At 38.6% G+C, this 24,736-nt stretch overlaps 1 protein-coding gene across 22 annotated transcripts in view; it reads right to left on the bottom strand.

Annotated features, from left to right (window-relative positions):
• The window catches only part of kcnma1a (potassium large conductance calcium-activated channel, subfamily M, alpha member 1a), a 152,126-nt gene extending 130,969 nt beyond the window's left edge, over positions 1 to 21,157 (bottom strand). For 10 of the 22 annotated variants that reach the window (XM_044137364.1, XM_044137372.1, XM_044137371.1 and 7 more), the window contains exon 1: positions 19,773 to 21,155. In XM_044137364.1, coding sequence (XP_043993299.1) covers positions 19,773 to 20,063 — 291 coding nt within the window. In that variant the 5' untranslated portion in view covers positions 20,064 to 21,155. Of the gene's footprint in view, positions 1 to 19,772 lie in introns of all 22 variants that reach the window. The other 12 variants (XM_044137383.1, XM_044137377.1, XM_044137374.1 and 9 more) reach the window with 4 other exon arrangements.
• Positions 21,158 to 24,736: the final 3,579 nt, after the last annotated feature.

A 24,736-nucleotide genomic window follows, 5' to 3' on the forward strand; every position in this document is an offset into this window, starting at 1 on the left:
AATGCTTTTTTTGCTCTCGGCACTAGGCTCGTTTGTCAAAATAAAAGTCGTAAAAGTCCCAAGGGACTAATCAAGTGGAATGAAGCATCAGGGAATTTTGAGACCTGAGAACATAAAAACACATTTGTAAAAGGATGTTTTCAGGCTAATTCAGATTAAAGTCAAAATGTGGATGTCAATATGATTTCCTACATGATTTGACTTGGTGTATTTACATTTTACAAGAGGCAGTATCTTATTTCTGTGTTTAGAAAACATTAGGTTGATTTTAATGAGAAGCTAAGTCACAAAAACAAAACGAGAGGCAGATAATTCAATTCAGTTTCGTAAATTAAAAATAAACCCCTGATATCGCAGTTAAAACTAATGCAATTGTTTTTCTTTCCCCCCCCCCCCGCTGAGGAGAATCGCAGCGCTAAAGAGAAAGGTCTATGTGAAAATGGCACAGCAAAACGATGAGATCATGATGGACAAACGTCTCTTTCTCTCTTTCAAGAACAGTCCAGTGCTCACCGCTTGTCGCCTAGCAACAAAGACCTGGCGGGCAGACGGTAGGTGTTTGAGACACAGCGTGTGGGTGGGGAGGCTCGAAGGAGGAGGTGGTGGAGGAAGAGGGGAGGTTTGGAGAGCGACAGGAGCAGAGGAAGAGAGGAGCAAAAGACAGAGTTAAGTGAGAAAAAAAGCCAGGGAGACGGCAGGGATTCGGTCAGTGTCACCTGTTAATTGGTAATTGTGTCAAGCCAGATAATAGTGAAAAAAAGCCCCATCAAGAATTCATTAACTAAGCAAGTTTATTTGGGTGTTGGTTTTAAATCTAGTGAAACAAGGCGTGTGTTTGCATAAAGCCACTTCAACGTAATACTTAAAAAAATATTTCTATTTAATCTGTAAATTGATCAAATTCACCGTTTATATAATTTAAGTTTTATACTATAACGTGCAAATCTTTCCATATAAAAACAGAAAGATTTAAAGTTTTTGATTCCTTGTGTTTGTTGTAACACAAAATCCATTTTAATTTTATTTTATTTTTTTATTTTTTTGTCTGAAAAATTACTCTTCTTTATCTGCTACTCTGATAGATATTTGACATTTTTCCCCGTTGGATCAAAGCTGACTGGTGATATTTTCCAGATTTGACTCATCAGTTACACAAAACTGTTGTTGCAGCAGTAACAGAATCTTTATCAAATTGTGTTGCCAGCTTTTTAAAAAAAAAAAAAATTAAATTATTGGGTAATTGTGCTGAAATCACAGCTCCTGTAGTCTGAAAATGTCTTTCATTTGATTCAAATGGAGCATACCTAAGTGTCGTAAACACGACCTTTGCACGCCCTTGTACCACAACCAATTCACTCATCCTGAATATTATGAGGGATTAGGAATGAAAAATTGCCACATTAGCTTTGGAAAAGGCCACTTGACAATGTGAAACAGTTTGACATTTAAATTTTTCCTCCTCCTACACAAGCTGCTGCAAAGCAAACACCTGCTATTTTTTGACAGTTGTAAAATTTGCACAACTTGATAAGTTAAACGTTAAACCTAATTTGTTAAATTAATTTTGTTTAGTTCATCTCTGAATAGTTTTAATGCCTTTACTAAAGGTAATGTAGAAGAATAACCTTGTGATTTAATTTGCTTTATTTCAGCTATAATTGGGGGTTCCTGTGCATGAACAGCCTGTTTAAGGTCATTCAATTGAAGAGTGACTCAATCAGGGAAGAAATAGGAACATAAAAAGAGTAATAATCAGCTTGCAAATGTAAATGCTTATACATCCCTTATAATAGGTCTCTAAAAGTACACCATGTTATTTAATGATTTGTTACAAATAGTAAAGAAAAAAATCCCAAATGAAATTGTCAAGGTTGCACATGTCTGATCAATACATCAAAATTAAAGATGCAACCTTTGCAAGGGAAAAGTGTTCTAATAATGCAAGTGACAAAATACCAAAATATCGTCATGTCACATTTAGCTTGTCAGGTGGTGAAAAATAGTCCAAGTGCAACCCTGGTGCACATTCAATCCGCATGGCCCAGGATTTACAAGACATACTCTTCTGCATTCATCCAATGTCACCAACAGCAGCCAAGTCTCAAGGAAATGTCAATGACAGCAAATAGGCTGTGCTGAAGCTGCAGCAGAATCCAGTAGCTCATACTGACCTTTTACGTTATATTGTCTTACACTACATCCTTCAGAGCTCCTACAGATGTGTCACAGGTTTAACATGCTCTGTTGTTAGAATAAATATATATACATATATATTTATATGTATATAAATATATGCTATATATATACATATATATTTATATGTATATAAATATATGCTATATATATACATATATATTTATATGTATATAAATATATGCTATATATATACATATATATTTATATGTATATAAATATATGCTATATATATATATACATATGTATATATCCAGTAGAACAGGTAAAATATTTGCAAATAAAAAAAGGTGTTCCTCTTACTGATTTTAAATAAATTGGAGTACTACTGAATCTATTTTCAGAAATTGATAACAGCACAAAAAAAAAATACTCCTTCGCCATCAGCTACTACATCCAAACAACTCTTTCAGCATTTCTAAAGACGTTCAGTGAAAAGATTTTAAGGCATCGTTATGTGAGAAGGAGGACCTGAGGCCTGATCCTTCACAGACACTAGACAATAATTTGCACTAGTTTACATTAAACATTTCAAACAACCATCCCAATCGAAAACCACAAAAAGATTTTAAAAAATGCTGCCGGTGTTTCCTTTCTTATAATGCTGCAGTAATATGATTTTAATAAGATGTGACAGCGATATAAATCCTCAGAATAAACTATTCTGAGATTCCACTATGTTAGCTTCACATGGTAATTTAAAAGCTGACCTATTTAAAGTACTGCAACTTTTATCTTGAGGGGTGAAAAGGAGCCAATAAAGGCTTAGAAACGCACCAGTTAAAACAAAAAGGTGACACAGATGACTACCAGCCTGTCAATAGCTTTGAAACAAAGGGTTAAATTTGATCCATGTCAATCTAATGCATTTCTCATGTCACCAGAAGGTAACAGCTGTTACGTACTGTACAAAGAGGTGTGAAATTAGCCAGATATCAGGATTAGTAAAAGACAGAATAAGTCCTATATATGAGTTTCACAAAAGAGATTACCCGCAGATGTAAAGTGTTTATTTTGAGCTACGTAAATCTGGTTAAAGTTAGATATCTCACACCCATCACTGATCCTCTTACGCCAGATCTCTCTCTTCACTTTGACAATTTTAAATGTATCACTTGAAATATTTAGAGTTTGTCTTTAGCATTCTTCATGACATTTTAAGAGCAGATTTATAAGAACTACATGGTTTTAAAAAACAAAAAAAAACAAGTAATGTAATCCGAGACTGGTTGTAAACCAACATGCTGATGGAAAATATCCAAATAATGGACCAGATGACAGCACTCTAATTCAGTTATGTACAGTATGTTGCACTTGCAGTTGAGCTGCCTCCAAATGCCCCCGTCTATTTTAAACCATGCTGAACAATGACAAACCAACAAGACTTCAATATGTCTGAAAAAACACGGCAAAAACAAAACCAAGCACCATCGCTGAACCTCAGCGCCAGCACACATATTCACAATGAATACATAATCTTTAAATGCTACCAAAAGTTTTATTTACCTTATGTCTTTGAGTTTAACATGAAATTTAACTGCATATACTTTGATGCCAGATTGCTGGAAAATCTTAGCCGAAAGCATCTTTCATTTTATCATAAACAGCAAATAATGAAAAAATGGCAAAGAAGCATCTATAGCTCATTTTAAGCCACCTTTTTTTTTTGCTTTTAAATTTCATCCAATATAAACTTTGAAGAGCAAACTGTGTGAGGTTTACAGGCGCACAGAGGGTATTTAGTTTTCTTACTAATCAGAGCACATTGATGCCCTACAGCTGTCGATTACTGTTACAGCTGGATCAGGGCCAAGTTTTGCTGTGCAGTTCCAGGGGAAAACCACATGGTGTGTTCACAGGGTTCCCAGAGATATATATATATTTTTTTGGCAGTGTCAGCCTGGAGGGGAGGGAAAAAATCCAATAGACATAGAAAAAAAAAGGCAGTGCAGGAAGACATTATTCTTTTTCCTTAAATTACAACAAGTATATTTTAATTACATTCTACTGTGAACAAAGGCAAAAGTAAATATTATTGACGAATACGAGTGCAGTGCATGCTTCCTTTGTAGATGTGGATTAGATCTTAAGGTCTTGTTATTGATTGAGAAATACAGCATTAAGGTAGAGAACCCAACTATGGTTCCCCTCCATCAACAATGAAGCTGCAAAATCTGTGTCCAAGCAAAACAACACGCCATTGATTATATTCCACACGCAATGATTATATACAATAATCACTGTCATAGGAGCACTTTTAAAGACAGTGCTCAAAACAGCCCCAGTTGAAAGGAGTTTAACTATTGGCTCCTGCAGAATGAGATCGCTCACACTGCATGGTACTATTTCTCGAAGCGTTACAATTAGTGACCCCTGCTCTGACATGAACTCGTCGTGAGGAGGTCACGGGCCTCCAGGAGTTCAAAAGCAGTTCAGGCTTTACAGCAAAAAGCAGCCTACAGGCTACAGGAAGTACCATACTTCACTACTAACGTAATTCAAACTGACAATACGTAACACTATATACAGTATAAGTGACACAGTGTATGCGTGAATATGCACTCTTACTTGTGAAGCGTCATGAAAGATTAAGCTAGTGAGATAAGTAACATTAGATAACATTTAGATCATTCATTCCTGGTCTTTCTAAACTAGCCCTAAGACAACTCTTCCCAGCATTTGCACTGGTTTCTGCACAGTTAACTGAGCTGGCTGAGAGGAAAACCCTTTTCAAGCGGTGACTTTCAATACCCATTTCTATTCTTCAAGGTGGATGCTGTTTCTTTATATTCAATGCCCAATATAAAGATGAGATGAGCAAATGTACAAATGTAAGAAACTTATTTATGTGTCTTTCCTAGCAGTTACTACATCTAAGCGCTGTGACAAAGCTGTTGCACAGTGAAGCAAACCACCGCCTGTGTGGCATACACTGACTTAAATGTCAGACTCCTAATGCTGCTAATACTCTGCAAGTGTGTGTGTGTATGTTGTATTTGTGAAGAGAAACAGTAGGACTGAAGCAGACCTTGAGAAAGCAGTAAATCACATTATGCATTGCAATCTCTACATATCACAGCCGCTGCCATTTTACCCGCTGGCTTCCTCTTGCTTCTGTATTTCATTCTACTTAAAATGTGTCCCCCCCAAAAAAAAAAATAAATAAATAAAAATATATTTTCAAAACGTCAGGGTTGATTTAATTATTCGTTTGATCAAAAGGTTTTTTTTTCCCCCCACTGTAATTTGAAGAAACGGTTTAACAAAAAAAGAAAAAAAAACTCCTTTAGGTGTTTGAACAGAATGTAGAAATGACTCTGGGAGCCGGAGCGAGGCTAAGACAGATCCTCTTTATCTATTTATAACTAAGAGCTGTATTTCCAGACTCAAGTGTCTTTGTTCTTATTGCCTAGCATGCATTTTTAAAATCAGATAGACCTTGTATTTCTAACACCTCGCGAAAAACGAGATGCTCTGATTGACAGGGAGCGTGGCCGTGATGGCCAGAGCGTGTGTTGTAAAGTAATTACAGAGTAGCCGCACAAGCAGACCGAGTCTGGTCCTGCAGAAACAGGACGGAGCAGCAGTGGAGCTTACAAAACCAGGTTTTACTTCAAAAGCCTTCGTCTGTCTCTTCTGGTCACTGCACTGTTACATGAGACTGTGCAACGGCTAATTCTCCCCAGCAATCCTTGTCAACTTTGACCCCGACCCTTTCTGAGACACGGGATGGGTTCCTTCTGGTCACACCTCTGAGCAGAGGTCTGTAACCTGAAGCAATATCACCATGAAGACAAACTCAATGTGCTCATAAACACTTGGTGCTTAATCTTTTCTTGCTACCCATCCACCTCTCCTTCACCCTTTTCTTGTTAGGCTTCAGACAACCAGTCGATTACTGGTTTTTCACAGTATCCCTTTGAGTTTACTTCTTCTTTGAGAGAAGACGAATTGCAGAATGAAAGCTTTGCGACACAAACCAGTTTCGTCCAGCACTCACAAAAAATAAAAAAATAAATAAATCACTCAGCGTAGCTCTTTTGGGTAAACAAGATGGGAGACATGAAGGTCAATGGTGGATGAAAATTGACAGAATAAAAGTTGAAAAAAATAAAAAGTAAGCGTGTGCAAAAACAGAGGGGAAAAAAAATAACAGCTACACAGACAATAAATGGAACAAATGAAGCAGACTGCTTACACCGCGGCTCTGATAATTCACCAGAGTTCTCGTTACTCACGTTCACTTGAGACAGATAGACTGTGAATCTTAATTGCCTCCTGCATAGAGATTAGAGCAGGGGGCAGCAACACCATCCAGACACACCCAGAGAGAGTATTAGCATGAATCCTTAAGGACTGATCACTGCAATCATTTACTTAACCAGAACATTATTAATGCATAGAAGCAATAAAGTCTAAAGTGTATTCCACCGCATCAATCAAGTTAGAGACTGCAAATTAATTTGAAAACTACGACATGAACCAACTTCTTCAATTCCTTCCATTAATGCAGTAGTATGTCATATTGGAAATGTCACATCCAGCAGTTCTAGTGTTTTGGGGGTTTTTTTTAACCCTACAACTGTTTTTACATCCTATAAAATTAAATTCAAATATAGAGATCAAGATGAATAAACCCTGTAGCTACTCTTTACCAAGCCGAATTCTAGGCACCATTTTGTAATAATGCAGCATTTTCAACAAACATCTGACTTCAGAGAAGAAAGAAAACCCCCGAAATCTGAACGGTTCTCATCAATCTCACGCCCACCAACGATCTCAGAATGTTGCTGTCATTTTGTTGCAAATCCGTCAACCCACTGGAGCTGCTTCCTCCTGAGATTAGGATATTTTTCAGTATTTTTGATATCTGGCTTGAAATGGAGTTTTGGTCTAACATGTCGTGCCCATTGGATGCATATTTTATAGAGCTGCTACTTGTTTGAGCATTTATTATTCACTCCTGAAAATTTTAATAAGCATTCTTTTTAAGAATTTAAATATACGAAGTTGTGATCGGAGAAGAAACTTATAATGCAATCCTAAAACAGAGTACAGTACCTGATGACCTGTGCCCTCTATGTTAGGCGTGTTCCTGATTCAACACACCAACATAACACTTTAATTTCACCAGATCCTACAAAATCTTTATAAAAACAGCCATTTGGATCAACCGTCAGACATTTAAAAATATGTCCAATGTTTTAAATGTCTCTGCCATAGAGCGACTGTGGCTCTACTCAAGTCGTCTTGTGATCGGAAGGTTGTAGGTTCGATTCCAGCTTCCTCCTGCCACATGTCGATGTGCCTCTGGGCAAGGCACTTAACCCCAAATTGCCTACTGATCTGCATATCGGTGTATAAATGTGTGTTTGTGAGTGCAACTGGGTGAATGTGACTCTAGTGTAAAGCGCTTTGACTGGTCAAAATGACTGGAAAGCGCTATATAAGTTCAATCCATTTACCAGAGATGAGTTATGTAGAGGGAGTTTTGTTCTTCCATGAGTTATCCATAATATTTTTATGGAAATATGCCCCCAAAATGTATAAAATCTGTCAATTCCAAACACTCATGGTTTCGCCCCTTAGGCAAAATGTCAGCTCTGCACTTAATCTGATGTAATATGCATGATCTAATAAGCATATCTGTTAAATTTGCTGAGTAAATGTTCTTAAGGGGATAACTTCTCTTTTTACCCTGCATTCACAAACTGTAAATCCTTTCACTTGTCAAGCATCCAAGAATGTAACTACGGTTCATCATGGCAAGCAAGTTTTGAAAGGTAAATCTAATGTATGAAGTTTTGTACAAAAAAAAACAACACAAAATACCTTTTGATTTAAGGAAAGCCTGTAAACAGATCTCAAAAACCAGAGGTTAAACATATCCACCAGAGCAGCTTCAGTTTTAATTTAATAATTTGTTCTATAACCCTTTTATTCCAAATTATGTTTTCTGTAAGATTCAATAAATTCAAGTTACTGTCATATTAATCAGTTACCCCATTATCAGCATGTTTTCTTTGAATCACTCAGAGTAATGATGGGCAGGCCAAATCAGGACAAAAAATGCTTATTATTGAATGCATTTAAAACTAAAAGTCACTTTTCCGGTCTGTAAACACATTGGCTTATTCAAGTATATACATTTAATGCCAAAGAGGAGCAATCTACTACCATCTTCCTACTACCTCTATCAAAGGCGTAGCAGATTTGGTGTTTACAGAGGCCTTAGTCCTCAACACAGCCGTCATGGGTTCAGGTTTTGATAACCTTGGCCAAATGTCTTCCCCAGTTCTCATAACCGGTTTTCCTGTCTGACCACTCTCAAATAAAGAGGAAAAAACATTAAAAAAAGAAAGATGCTTCTTAATATACATTACAGAACAGACATCAGCAATCATGGATTTGGAGGAGAAGTTTTTCCCAGTTTCTCTCTCCAGAGCTCTCCATGGTGCTGAAAATTCTTCCACTTACAGTGAATACCTGGGACTGGTGGCCATGTAAACGTTAGATGCTCCCAAAATACTGCGATGGAGTACAACGGCTGCATGACACTGCAGCCAACAAATTCCACAACACTAGATGAGAACTTCTGATAGAGTTACACCATCTGAATATATCAGCTAATCCCTGCTGCTCCCCTGGGGAACCTTAGAGTTGGACACACACATTACACCAAGGACTGCAAACAATCCAGAAACATACAAAGTAGGAATCTTGACAGATATGGTTCAGAAAACCATGGATAAAACGGCTGCTTTGTCAGGATTAGTTGCGTTCTCTCCTTTAATAGACAAAGAAATTGCACTTTATTTAATCATTTACAGAGCTTCCACACAAGAAGCTGGTTTACTTACTGGGAGCCATTTCAGCTCAAGTGTTTCCCTGAGGGACACTTCAGCATCCGAGGAGGAGAATCAGAAGCGTCAGCCTCGTAATTACTGAGCATGCAGTAGTAACTATAATTAGATGCATTTCTTTGACAAATAATGACACCACAGAGTCAAACCACCTCCATATTATCATCTAAAATGCTGGATACAATACATAAAACTACAAAAATGGAAACAAACATTATGTTTATATCTAAGCAGATTTTGTTAAAGAATTCACCCGACATCAGTTTGTGTCTAATGAACTTGATTGTGTCTAATGAACTTGATTTTACTGCCCCAATGACTACAACTCTGAAAATGTATCTTTTACTTATTGTGGGATACAACTTTTGATTAAAGAAACTTAAATACATGCTATAATCCTTTTAGTTACGAGTTATTGGTTGTGCAGCTCTTAAAACATAAATTAACAGCAGGATAGTGTGTTTAATTACATGTAAACATTTGTCAACAATTAAATTAATAAATTTAATTTGGACTTTAAGCTATGAGTAAAAATTAATTTCTCAATTGTTGGAATTTTGGACATAATGTACAAAATTATTCACCGATACACACATGCATAAAAAACACCAACAATTGCACTTCTTTTATTGGTTAAACTCTAACAGCTTGTTGTATCATTGTGCAGATTATTTATGTGCAGGAGTTCAAAATATATTACAAAAGCACATTGACCAAGATGTGTGCAGTCATAAAAACTATTCTCTGTTTAGCTTTTCATCTTATAATTGTATTGAAATTCTTTATTGTCCCTGAGGGACAATTAATTTGCAGTAGAGTCTACAAAATCTATACGCAACAAAAAAAAAAAACACACAACAGAAAAAAAATAATAAAGAATACACAATTTTGCCAGGACTCCAAGTAGTCCACTACAAACACTGGTAATATTATACATTGACATAAAAGTAACATTGCAAATAAATATTTTCCGAAGTGGAAATCTCGCCTAACCCTCCTCTATGAATCAGTTACAAAAGGATATTTTAACTTAGTTGAATAGTCTGCTACAGAGCCACATGGCACCTTGGCACTGTTATCCATCTTTAATGAGGCATCCAGCAATGAACCCATACTCTCTGTGCATCATTCTGTAAAAATCATGTCTACACATGTTGTCATTGGAAGCTCAGCTGCAGAAGCATCGTTTTACAACGCTCGTGCTGCTCAGAAAACGCTCCGTCTCGCTTTGTTCGCGTTAAGATCCATTTCACAGCATTCAGAACTGTGCCGGGCAGTGCGAGAAACCTGAGTCGGGTGAAGCCTTCTGGGATTTCACTTTTGCGAGCATCAAAAACAAGGTAGTAATTGACAGCAGGGCTATTCATTCTGTGCAGCCACCCCGAAAAACCCAGAAGAAGCCATAAGGTAACCTAAATAAGCCTCGATAATGCTCATCTTTTGTTGTCATTTAGACTTTTGTGTTGCGCTCTGTAACATACCATTTTATGCACCGACTGGAGTGCTGCCACATGAGCTGCGGTACTAGCATTGTAGCATACATGCTATGAAGGCCAGCGAAACCTGAGCCTGCTTTTAGCCCACTAGGAGAAGGACAATTAGCATATTAGTCTGGCCCCCTCTGAGGTTAATTGGGACCAGTTGCTAAGGGAGGCGGTTGTGGTGCTGACATGTAATTTTAACACATTCAGAACCCTCCCTGATAACACAGGTTGTTTTTTGTGGGGAGCAGTGGGTTTATTTGCTCGCCCACAAGATTTTATTTTCACTAAAGTTGCCAAGAGAGAATCTGAGTCCCAAATAAAAACCAGAAATATTGCCTCTGCTGGGGATCACTGAAGGTCACTGCCATGTCCTCTACACACTCTCTGTGTGCATCACTGCACACAGCTCAAAGCTTCAATTAAACCGTTAACTGCGTTTTGATGTCTGTGTAGCAGCGCAGATCTCTCAGGGTGGGCGGTGGGTTAAAGGAACTGGAAGAAAGCTGGAGGGGGGAGGAGACTAAGAGATGTCTGGCTCTGCCTGATAATCAGCTCCACTAACTATTAGTTGGAGGGCAGTGCATGAGCTGAGAGACCGTGCCACAGCATGAAAAGCCAGGATGTCTTCTGTAAAAGACAGAATTATAACGTGACTACTTGTCTTAATATGAACAGAGTTGAAGAGAAAACTTTAAAAGAGTATTTAAAAACCCTTAACTGAGAACTCAAAACACTTTAATGCAGTTTTCTGGAAACCAGCTGATCATTTTTCATTGCGTCGCTCTCCATAAGATGTTTCGGTCAACTTTCCAAACACTTTAAATTAAATTAAGCATAACCTTACAAAACATTCATTCATCCATCCATCAACTTCTACTAATCTGACATTGAGCCATAACCATAAACACAAATGTATCTGATTATGATGCTGTTAATACTAGTTAAGCTGGATATTGGTTAGAAATATGCAACTGAACACACATCCATGGAATAGCTGTCCTTTAAAAAGTCCAGTCAGTGTCTGAGGAAGACGTAACATGACAAACAACGGAAGAGCACCGTTTGGGAAGTGTTAGGGCGGGGATGTGACTCATGTGATAAACAAAGTAGGTTCTGCTCGTCTGTGGATTAACGTGCATCAACGTGGCCTACTCCAGTCGCCCCTAGATGGCATTCAGATCACACCCAGAAAATTAAGGATTAGGGTGCAGGAAAAAAAAAAAAAAAGAGGATCAGTGCTGGATAAAACTCATGAGTCACACGTTCCACATTAGGAGTATGAGAAAAGAAAGTCAATCAGAGGTGCTGAATTTAAAAGGTTTGGAGGAGCTCCGGTTTTTTCCACTGTGATTCTAAAGATTAGGGTCTATTATTTAATCTGGTTGGAATTTAAAGGCAGAGATTAGGAGAAAATAGATGGAAAGAAAGGAGAGATTTGACAACATTGATGGACTCAAATAAGTCTCTTGTTACTCAGCAGGCTTTTGCAAAAGTTGCATGGTACGGTATTTTTAGACGTTCATAAAAAATGCTCTGTTTTTATTATTGGCATTTTATACATTTAATTTTGCACCTTGTATTTTACTTTAAATTTTACTTCACAGTATCCGTTTGTGCTGATCCTCATTCCACAAAAAAATGTTTTCCTTCTGTAGCTTAAAAACTAGTCAAATGTCAACCTGTCCATTCTGGCAAGGGTGCACTTTATTTTTTAAAACAATAAGCTTACAATTGTAGACATTACGGCTAAACAGCTAACGTTGAATTTTGCTTACAAATGAAAGCTTAGAAGATATTTCAGCCAAGTTTAAGACAGTGAACAGATGTGGATTTAGTCTGAATTTAACCTTACAAGTAGCTTGAACCTCTGTGCTCTAGCTTTGAAACACATCTATTATCCAACTGAGCATCGGGGTCACAGCGAGAAGATTGCACCACAATAACAATGTTTCAGTGTTTGTGTCGCAGCTTGGGGAGCAATTTTAAACTCATGCAAAATGATTGTTTTCCATCCGACCTCCATAAAGGTTCATTGTTTCAGCTAAGCTGGATGACATGAGGGTGGACATTCATTTTCAAGTCTTGCCATATTTTATGGGCATTGAAATTTAAAAAGGCATGCATGCTTTTGGGAGGCACTGTAGTAATCCACCTATTCAGACCTATAAATGTAAATGCAATCGCAAGTTTAGTTATGTCAGTGTCCTAATGGGATTAGCATTTAATTTCTTCAATTACATCTGGAATTCAAAAAACTTGTGTGAGATGAAGTGGGTGAGCTGGGCCAAGTCAGGGTGTGGTTAGTGAGAGGGACAGCTGACGGTGGAGGGGAGTGTGCTGCTCTGCCAACATTCAGCTGGTTTGTTGCCAAGCATAAGGGAACACACAGACTCACAATATCTCCTCTCTCCTTCCATGGTCCATTTTACTTGAAGGGAAGACCCAGGCCATACATTCAGCTACGCTCAGGCTACACCGAGAACCACAAATGTAGCAGACGCTGGACTGGGTTTGATTAATTTCACTGCAATGTAAGCCAGGCCTTAGAGCATAGAAATCAATAACAATCTTCCTTTATGAAAAATGCCCAGAGATGATTTAAAGATCACCAAGGCTGCTGTATTTCATTAGAAACAACCATGAGGCAGACTTCTAAACCACTAGCTCACACAGAAAGAGAGAAAAACGGGGCCCAGATGCCCAATGTACGTAATCAGTGAGCACACATAAATTCTAAGACCCAAACTGCATACAATAGGTACTTACTACATAAGTTTAAATTTACAAAATTACTAGGGCTGTTTTCACTCTTTAAAAGTTAAAAAAAAAAAATTCATAAAATGCAGGTCCTGAAGTTAAATCTCAGTCAAAGAACTACAAATGCTGAAACTAAAGAGACTCAAATGTGTATGCAAAGAGGAAGCTACAGTGGTGGAAACAAGAAAATTGTCTCATTGTCTTGAAAATCTGCTCATTCTCTTTCACACTGTGTCAACACCACATTTAAATAATTGCGATTTTCGAAACAAGTGAGCATCCCTGTAGTCCTCAAAACAGCAAAAACTACTGACCTGGGGGGGAAAAAAATGGTTTGCTTTAATGTGATATGCGGAGAACATACCCAAGTATTACCATGTCAACCTGAATAGTAAGTAAATCTGTTCAGGCACAGCCAAAAGCACATCTCCATCACGGTTCCTCTTCTGTTTGGACAGGAACTGCTTTACAATTCTGGCAGCTGGTGGCTCTTAAGTGCACAAAGACACTATGTGATGCACCCTCAAAGGGGTTGTAGAGAAAGCAGAGCCATGTTTGGATTGAAAATGTCCTTTCTGACTTATACAGCAGATGTGTGGTCTGTCCATGTCTTGGTGACACTGTTGTGGTTCAGACAGTGTGAACAGTTCATTGTTGCCTCTTCTTATTACAAAGTCACAGATGTAGAGTATTTTAAAACTGCCAAATCAAGATGTTTATGGGGATAGAATATTAGTTTAAACTCAAGCCAAAATCATAAAGGGACAAGCGGAAGCTGCATGGCTCAGCGGCAAAAGAGGCAGATCATAGATGACCATTATTCTGACATAGATGTATCCTGCACAATTCGCTGAGAGTCTTCCCACGTTCTACTGTAACTCATTTCCTGTCTGGTTAATGTGATTAAAAGCCACTAGAACCAAAAACTTACAATACAACATGGAACAATGCAATTATCTTCTACAGAGTACAAAAAGCAAGAAATTCTGTGTTTTGTCTACCATTTTTGTTTCTTTAACAATCCATCTTAGCAACACTTCTTATTGTAAGGAAGTTTGTTTAAGTCTCTTTTAAATAGAGCCACATTTCTAACAAAAATGCATTTGTATATTGAGTGGGCAATGAAAAAATTGCAATGCTAAACTGACTATTGACTCTTGTTTGGCGTCATCTCTCGTAATGGAAAAAAAAATACAAATTGAAGAAACAAGGCATTTTGGTAATTAAACAGTTTGTTCAATTAAACAGGGGTTTCAGTAGCGTGTGAGAACGAAGTACAACCATAACAACCTGGAAATGCTCCTTCTGCTGATGAGCTCCGTCATGCACGGCTACAAGATGACATTATGCCCTTCAACCAGCATTTGTTGCAGATCGACAAGTGTGGTTGCATTAGTCGCTCTGGTAGAAGTTGCACATCTCATCTGATCCCTCGTGTGTTTAGTAGGGTTGAGGTAAGGGCAACAGGGCGGCCATTCAATCCTCTCCACTCCAAAGTTCTGGAGGAAACCTCTGATGGGTTTGGGGATTGTCATCTTTGAGAATAAACTTTGCTCCCCAAATCACAACACAAATTTCCCTACAGTAAGTGATTAATTTATTCATCTGGTTATCTTAAAACCAGTTGCTCAGTAGTTATGTTACATTCCAGATATTACATTGCAAAAGGCAACATGTGCCAATTCACTTTATTCATTTTAGCATTTTGAATAATGTGTTGCATAATATGCAATGTTTCAGTTTTTTCATTCACTTTATGGGTAGAACATGACGGTGCCACTCATAATGGGACTTTGAGGAAACTGTAACTGGGTCTCTATGCTCCTTCCCACTCAAATAACAGAGAGGCATCACATAAAAACCCTCACGGAGGGGGCAGGATTCAGAGAGGATCTCTAAATCTCAAGCAGGGGAGCACTAGGAATTGGAATAAAGACTGAAAATAAACTCCATCATATTCATTTACAATTTATTAACACAATGTTTACAGAATGACTTCCTCCAGTGTTCATTCAGAATGAGTCGTCTCTGGCTGCAGTGTGGACACTGCAATATTGTAGCTTACCCAGGAAACCTGAGGATGAGCGCTGGCTGGGGAATAACGGTGAATCAGATTACACATGTGGCCGATGTGTGGTTTAAAACAGCATCTAGGCGTAGTGAAGCAACTCACTCACTTACTCGATTTTTCTTGTGGCGATTTTTATTTTACAATCATTCTAGGTGCACCTATTGCTGTAAAATCAGTCTTTTCCCTTCCTTTCTCTCTTTCTGAAATAAAACAATTCAGTTTTACATAGAGCCAGAAATTTCTCCTACGGCACTTAGTGTTGCAGTAATAAGATGGTAGCACCTTTTAAGTTTTATTCTCTGAGGTTAAACTGTCCCGATTCCAAGAACTAAAAGCACATTTCACTTTGCAACAACCTTTCCTACTTTCTGCATGATCGCTCCGCCATGTGCTTATAATCCTAATAGAGATGAAGGCCATTATAAAGAACTAGGAAGCAGCTGTGTGTCATTGACTGAATCCAGGCAGGGGACACTGCTCTGAAAACCTTTCATCGTCCTCTCACCCGCCAATTCCACATCCACAACTCCCCTCTCTCCCTCGGAGCTCCCACCTCCGTTTCCTCGCTTCTGAGTCCAGGTTCCCAGTAACGGCGCAGAGAGGCGGCCACGGCCCCAGGCCAACTATGCATCCTGTATGAGACACTTGCCAACTTCACCGGCTGTACCAGTCAGCTGAACAGGGATCCAGTTTCACCCGTCTTAATGCTCCTAACAAGCCTTTTCCCACTGTAGCCAAGTGTCAAGCCGTCCAAAGTCACCTAACAGGATGACCCTGCCTTCCATACAAACACATAGGGGGAAACCAACAAGAACAAGCAGTTGTTTTTATCAGTTTCCTCCTCATTTACAAGAGACAACCAGATACCCACCAGCAGCCACAAGATGGATCCCTAATTATATCTGCATGACTCGTTTTCATCACGTTACGAGCAAGATAGTGAAAAGTCTGAAGGGTGACATATAGTTTAATGCAGTTTTTGACGACAAAGTCTAAAAATGTAGCAACATGACAGTGAGAGGACAGTCAAGCAGTGATATAAATAGTACACAGTGCAGAGCTAGTTTTATGGAGTAAAGGAAAGGTTTGAATGAGATATAAATATTTGTGAATGTTTTGTTCAGCACTGCAGATCCCTTGGTGGACTCATCATGAAAGCCTCAGTTAATAGATGCCACTGTGTTTTGAGTAATGCATTTGTCCATCCACCTACTCATCCGGTCATCCTTGCAGAGTCATGGGGAGACTGGTGCAAATCTCCAGGAGTCATTGGGACAGCAGTAGATGCACTCTGACTGGGTCACCAGTTCATTACTGGGCAACACCAAGAATCACAGGGCAAACAACTATGCATACACACACTCATACCTCAGGGTCACTGAGTAGCCAACTCAGAGTACCCGGAGAGAATTCAAACACGCAAGATCCCAGGCAGGAATTGGGACCCGGGAATTCTTGCTGTTATTTTTTTATCTTGTGGCATTAACTTATGTCACTTTGGCAATATTAAAAGACAGTTGCAAATTTGTTTCTGAAATATGTATATCGTAATACAGTAGGTACACTGCTAAAAATATTCTCTTGTCTACTCCGAGACAGGTGAGCTTCAATGACATCCTGTTCATATTTATATATTCATGAGGTTTGACATGAAGTGAGTCCATTCTTTGCAGTTATAACAGATTCAACTCCTCTATGAAAGCTTCCAATGAGTTTAGGAGAAAGTTGCAACCTGCAGCTCCAGGGCTGAGTGCATCTTTTGTAGCCTTTCATTAGAAATAAAAGGTGTTTTAAATATTTGAAGAAGATGCAGTTTGTTTTAATAAATACTTGCATTGTATCTCTGCTGCAGAAAGACAGTTACAAATTATCTCCTTTTGTCAAAAAATATAAAGAATCTTGATGCTTTAGGTTTTTGAAAATATATCCAGCTTTTGTATGCTGGATATTGATCAAACTTTAAAGATGACCTTTTTATGAGGGTCATATAGGATTTGCGGTTCTACTTATTTTCCTATTTCTTTGAATTTGAGTAAAGGTTATTGAAAAGTTCCTCGGGTCAATGACGTGTCAGCAATAATACAGCACATTGTTTTAAAACTTATAAAAATTATGTTCTGCTCCCTTCATTAGACTAAACCTTTGACCAGCGTTACCAGCAACAGAATTATAGTTCAGGTTTGCATACTGAAACACTTCGTACATTATGCAGAAGAGTACTTCTTTTAATCAAACTGATGGATAATAATAATGCCCAATATCAAACCTGGACCTTATTTTGAAGCAGCAGTAGTAAAAGTACATATGGGCATTAAATAGAACTCAAAACAACCAGTAAACCAAACCAAGACAAAAATGTGCATCAGTTACTACTAAGCCAGGTTTAAGAGAAAAGGTGATTTTTTTAAAAATTATTGTTTGACAAAGATGCTCTACTCCCAGCTCATTATTTCAACGAAAGCGACAGGAAAAGGTCAAGAACACATAGCATGAAGGACGCAGACAGGATGCAACAAGGACACAAGTTTTAAATATTTTTTTTCCCCACCAGGCTTCATTTAATCAGTTATCATTACTTTTTTTTGTTCTAAATAATATTTTTTTTTAAATACACATTTCACACCATCACCATTCAACAGCTCCTCGATCCATCCAGGGGGACCACTCTCACTACACGCAAGAGTATGAGTCACTCATGAACTAAATGTGAATCAGCTATGATTCATCCACCCCAAGCAGGCAGCATAACAGGCATTCTGCCTTATTATCCTATTTCTACATTACTCCAGCTCACAATTTACCTTCAGCACTATGCCGACATTTAAGGTAGAACGCATTCCAGCCATGTGAAAAGCATTAAAGAGGGAGTTGGTGCACAGAAATTGAAGGTTTTGGGGAAAGACCTCTTGTACGGCAACCACCACAGCTTCTGTGACTGGAGCAATGTGGCACTTTGCTCCAGTGGCACAATCATTTGTGGCACAATCAGGGCACTTTCAGGAAACCGGGAACCAATTCCCGAATAATATTAACATCAGTCGGTCTGCACCCATACAACAACCACAGTGGGGACTAAAAAAAAAGATCTGAATTGAAAGGCTTTTCAACCGACAATCACAGATCTCAAACAAGTGATGACACATCTTTACAAATACAACAGAATGTAAAGCAGCCAAGCAAAGGTAGCCTGAAAAGAATATCAAATGTATTCTATACTCCTGTCATAAATGGGGTTGTATTCAAAATGAGTGTGTTGTATAGAACAAAATATGGTATAAATAATAAATGAATAATTGTGTCCGCAACTAGAAAACACAATCAGTGACACCAGCTATATTAACCAGCTGATATCTATGAAAATATCATTTTTGAATTTAGCCTTTTAATTTTACAAATTAAGAAAAATAAATAAATAAAAATCTGCCAAAATAAGTCTTAAAATAGTTTGGTCAGTTTCATCACAAATGTACTTTAGAAATAATCATGAATTAATTAGCATCTAGTAACAAATTAGCTTACAAATGATTTGAGACTTTCCGCGCACTCTGTTTTTATTTTAATGGCGCAGGATTTAACTGATGTAACTGTGAATAACCACATTTTTCTTTTTGAATTTCACAAAGGACACTTGGACCTGATTACTCACAGATATGTAGCGTAATAATAAAATATTTGTTATAACTGATTGAACAATAAATTCTGCTCTCAGCTAAAATAATCTCAAAGGAGACCTGAAAATTTTTGATGGAATTACAAAAACAGAAGGAACCTGATATGGGCAAATACTTTTTGCATAACATATAGTTCACTAGCATAATTTTAGGCGTTAAAAAAGATGCGAAAATGAGTATGTTTTCTATTTTTAAATCTGGAAGAGCCAAATTTGTATTCTGCTATGATAAAAACAACAAGTTCTATGTAATATGGTTTATTTTATTCTTACTTTTTAATTTCCAGCTTCAAAGCATGCACAGATCAGTGAGCAACATGTTGTCCTCTGACCTGAGAAAACCTCTGTATAAAAATGAACCTGAAAAAAATAAATAAATAAAAAAGGTAGTTCTCCCTAGGGGCTCCTATAACCTTGAGCCGCCTCTGCTAGTGCAAAATAAAATGAAGGAATCCCTCTGCTCTTATTCCACCCATAGCCCTCACGCAATATCACCCCCTTCATGTCAGAGTGGGAGTAAAGAGCCCAAGGAAAACAACAACCACGGTGTGTTCACAACTGCAAAAGGCGCCTTATGTGTCTTTATATTATCCGAAATAACACCAAAAACCATTTGATACATAAAAAAAACACAAATAAAAAAAACAAAAAAACAATCCCATTCTGACTCCCACAGCATGTTGCATCAGTGCTTCTGCGTGAATATGACTGCTCACACAGTTTCCAGCCATTACCTTATTTTTTATGTTGCAGTGGCAGCAGACAGTCCACAGATACTTCAGGGTCCTCCATAGCAGGATGATGAAGAGACCCCCGAAAAACGTCACCATGGAGGAGGCGAGGAATGCCCACCACATGCGCTGTCCATAATCGTCGCATGGCACCTCAGACGTGTAGGGGATGACAACGCCTTCCATCTTGGATATTAAGATCGAAGAGTCCGGATTGTTGTTATTATCGATGCTGTTTGTCCTCATAGAGCTGTCGCTTCCATGGGGATCCGTGCCATGTGCCTCGGCTAGCATTGAGGAGCCTTGGAGAGCCTGTGCCAGCGTCCCCAGCCCCACTCACCAGCCATATTGCTTTAAAAAACAGATAGAAACAAACAAAAAATATATATACACCCCCTCAACCCCTTTTATTTTTGCACTAGATTTTGACAGCCCCACCAGATTATCTTCATAAATATACAGTTTCTAAAGCAAGAAAATTGTTTATTATTAATGTCAGTGTCAGGCGCCGCGCACGCAAAGGAGACCAAAATAGCGCCTCGGTGGCCCCTTGGAGTGAGGCATTTAAATCCGCAATAATAACGACGAATCTTAGGCGCTTCTCATTCTGAAGGGCTTTTCTGCCCCTTTCACGCCATATGCCGTGACAGGGACGGCGTCGTTTGCAGCCGCCGAGGCTGCTGTTGCTTTTTTTTCTGATAATGCAGACACACAAACAGTAGAGGATTTAAAAAAAAAAGAAAGAAAAAGAAAAAAACAATATAAAAAAAATGTTCCCGGCTGTGCTCCTTCTCTAGCCGTCTTCCATTCAGGAATCCTGTCGATCAGCGGATGAAGAATCGATTTGAACTCTCCTTCAGTTGGCTGGAAACGCTTTGCGTGTAATTCAGTCCTAAAGGTTGAGGGGTGGGGGGAACAAAATAAACGCAGGTCAGAAGACTACATATTCAAACAGGCGGTTTGGGTTGTCGATTCTGCGTTAAGGAGAGGACTGGCGCGCCGCTCGGGTGGATGTCGTTGCCTCCATTCGGTCCCCCTGCAGCCCTGGCACGGAGCGGCCAGCTGAGCGAGTCCGTCAGATCCGCTCCAGAGGAGAGGAGAGCGGGGGGAGATTTACAGGTAGGAGGGCGGAGCCAAGCGCTAATAATAAAGATGGACAGAGGAGCTGCGAGATCGCGACGACGGTTTTTCCCCCCTTCTTCTTCTTCTTCTTTAAAAAAAAATGAATAAAGAAATAGAAAATGTTCCAGGAGCTGAAGCGGTCCCTTACACTGCTTTGGCTGCTAAACTGCGCCTTTGGGTCTTTATTTCACGCTTGTGACGCACGTCGCAAAGAAGAGCCTGTATTGATCAGTCATAAATTAAAGGGTTATATCTTGCTTTATGGACATCAAGTGATGATCGTCTCCCACGCATACAAACGCAACAGTGCCCTGAGAATTCGGCTGGCGCGGGAAGGGGAGGGGTTAATATTGCGTTGATTTCTCATCAAGGATAGTGCTCCTATTTTTCCAATTACTGAGATAGTGGCTTTTCATCCATGGAGGAGGTCCTGTTTTTCATTTTTTTAAATTAGCAGAGCGAGAGAATGAACGTCCTTCATGATCAATTAGTGTAAAATCCTCACAGTTTTAGCCTTTATATGAGGTCAAAACCGGTGTAGATCACGGTGAGGCATGCCTGACAGTAGTTCAAGTATCCAGTCAGTGCAAAATATACGGGGTGATATATAACAGCTGACCCTGATGAACAACTGACTGCATCAGAACAAGACAGGTGCCCATGGACCTGTGGCAGAAGGGTCCAAGAGTTCTCCAGGCTATTTGGCAACAAAAAAGTAAAATTGTTCAGTGCTTCATTTACACAGGGACACTTTAGTAAATCGGAGTATCATTGAATTTCGGTTCTTCCGATCAAAGACAGAGTTCCTTCTACATGCAGCATTGTACATTACACAAAGGGTTATGTCGTATTTATTTCCGATGTCAGTTGCTTCCAGCTCAAAAAAAAGCCAAATGTTTCTCAGGAAAATTATAATAGGCTATTGCATAATAATGTGGCATGGCCTGAACGGGAACCAAGTAGGGCTGGGTTGATTCTTAAAACAATAATAATAATTGGGTACAATTAGGAAAGTTTATGCTGGGTCTTAAATGGCTACTGAGGAAAATTTGTTCAAACTGCGTCTAACATTAAGGACCCACACGGGGTTCCTGAGAGTTGTTCTGTATCGAACATCTATCGACAGTTAGCATGAGTCCATTAAGTAAGTTACAACAGATCAGGTCTGGGGCCTGGTTCCTACAGGACCCAAATATAAACGTTAGCTGGATCACTGACAGCCTTCACAAAGGGCTTTTCACAAACAGGAACAACTGGAGTCTTGACATGACTGTGACGCCATGCCCATCTAAAAGTTAAGGAGATCTTCACAAGGCTTGCACTCTAAGTACTGACTTCTGTACTATGGAAAACAGTACCGTATTTATTTTATTTTTATTTTTTTATTTTCTGGGAAACTGAAACTTAAGTTTTTGGTAATGCCTAAAATATGTGTTTGAGTGTATAAAGAATCTATAAAGGCATTAAACTGACATGTATAACTCAAGTTGAATTTGATAATATTCTTATTTAGATGTATATATGATATAGGGATAAATACACAGGAAATTATCAGTATAATATTAACACTCAATGTAAATTCTCCTCAGTTTGTCATACAATTTTTGAACCAGCTCTGTCTGAAGAAGTGTGGAGTTTAACCTCATTCTCAGGCGTAAATGTTATGAAAAGAAAACACGTCCAAGTATGATATGCATGCTATCAAATTAATTTATTACCAAGGAAAGATTAGTGCTTCCACAAAAATTGCGCGTAGTAACGGCTGGCTGTCATTGCAGTTCTCAGTTGTAAAACATGTAAGACAATCCGATATTTGAATTATAGCTCTACAGAGTTATGACTATGTGCAAGCGGTTTAGCTCCACATTAAACAGGCTGCTGATCTGTCCCGACGTAGCTATCCACTGTTTGGATGCATGTTGAATATCAAAATCTTGGAGCGAGAACAAAACCTAAAGTCAACAAGTTGGTTGAGTTTTTAAGTTTGATTTGCTCTGCCTTGTAACCTCTGAATATTTTTCACTTTTTCAAATCACTACCACAAAGTTCAATGTATTTAACTGGAAGTTTAGACAACAGACTAACAAAAGTAGTGCAGAATTGGAAAATGAAACAGGCTTTTCAAAATGTATCAAACATGCATTTGTATTTACTTTGAATAGGTCATTCCAACAAATGAAAAACCCTTCAGCTGAAGATGAGCAGCACCCACAGCATCACACCAGCATCTCCATGTGGCTCCATGGATATGCTTTATTTAGGATGATTTGTAGTGTTAGCTTTACTACTGTATTATATGCTGCTTTGTATTACCGGCCTATCAATTGAAGTTTGTGGTCGTAAAGCGACAATATAAATATCTAAGAATGTAAACAGTTTTGCAAGGCACTGTATGCTTGGTGTTAATTTACCACAAATAGCAAGCTTTAATATATATATATGCATATACACACATACACACATTCCCTTCAATAAAATATCTTAAATTGTCCTCACAATGCAAAAATTTTGTCATTAAAATTAATCATAAGCATCACAGGGGAGAATTTCAAATAATGGAGAACCAAAGGCCAAGATTACAGGCGAGATGGCAGGTCTGTGACAGCAGGTCTGTGACAGCAGGTCTGTGACAGTACGGCATTTCTAACACGCCCAGAATCACAGGAACAACCCACATCTGAATTCCTGCTGCTGGACTGAAATTAGGGCGAGGAGGTGAGCACTCCAACGATAAGAGCCGACACGAGCGCAGAAAGGCCACGGCGTCCCGGCACCGACTACAACGATCTTCCTTCTGTCAGACTTAGGACTTCTCAAGTTCAGTTGAGCTGTCAGCAGCTGTCTTGAAACAGACACCCCAGCTAAAGGGTTTGAGGCCCGACTTCTTTCTAAAAACAGGCAGGAGGGGACTTAGAGGACATAAGGAATTGGGACATGGCACCACACAGCTGCACGTAACAGTACAACAGATTTAGAATGTTATTAGTGACCAAAACCTTGTGCAACCTTCTCCTGAGAGTATTAAGTAACACCAGACAAAATGTTCTTGTAGACATGCGGAAAACCTAAGTAGACACTCGTGGCTCATATTGGGAGATGCTGGGTAGTTTCTTGCCATACAGAACTTGACAGGCAGCTGGAGGGTCGTCATTCATTGTGACATTATTGGCCAGGAGACCATGTGACTCATGCAGCGCTCAGAGGAATTAACCCCAGGCTAGAGGCACTCAATTAACCAGCAAGATATGGCACAGCTCCAGGCTGTCTGAGTGGATGAAAAACATTCGGAAATATAATATTTTTTATGATTTTAAAACTGAGTGAGTTATTCTCTTATAGGCCTGAAAATTCACAGTCTTTACAAGACGGGTAAAAAAAAAAAAAAAAAGGAATGCTGTTACACATTTGTAAAAATAAACAGAGTGGGAAAGTCCATCTTTAGAGAGAAAAAATAAAACACAAACATGCAATGAAGCTCCACAAATTGTTGTAAACATAAGAGCTGATTTCCTGGACACACTTAATTACACTGAGCAGCTAATACCAATTATGCTGACAGATTTTTTTAAAAAATCAGAAATTAAACAGTGCCTTGCAAGAATGGTTTAGTTTTTCACTTTACAAACATAATCATTCACCTTCTCCGTTGTGATTTTGTCCATCTATCGCATTCATTCATTCATTCATTCATTCATGTTTCATTTCATCCACCACTGAGAGGCCAATACAAATAGGAATAAAAATATAAAGTGAAAGGATAAGGATACGTTTTTCTTCTTAAACAAAACCTTGAAATTATTGTCAGGTTTCTGTAAATCATGTCACCCTCCACTCCGACATCTTTT

The sequence above is a fragment of the Gambusia affinis genome, linkage group LG13 (assembly GCF_019740435.1).
Source record: "Gambusia affinis linkage group LG13, SWU_Gaff_1.0, whole genome shotgun sequence".
NCBI classification, from domain to species: Eukaryota; Metazoa; Chordata; class Actinopteri; order Cyprinodontiformes; family Poeciliidae; genus Gambusia; species Gambusia affinis.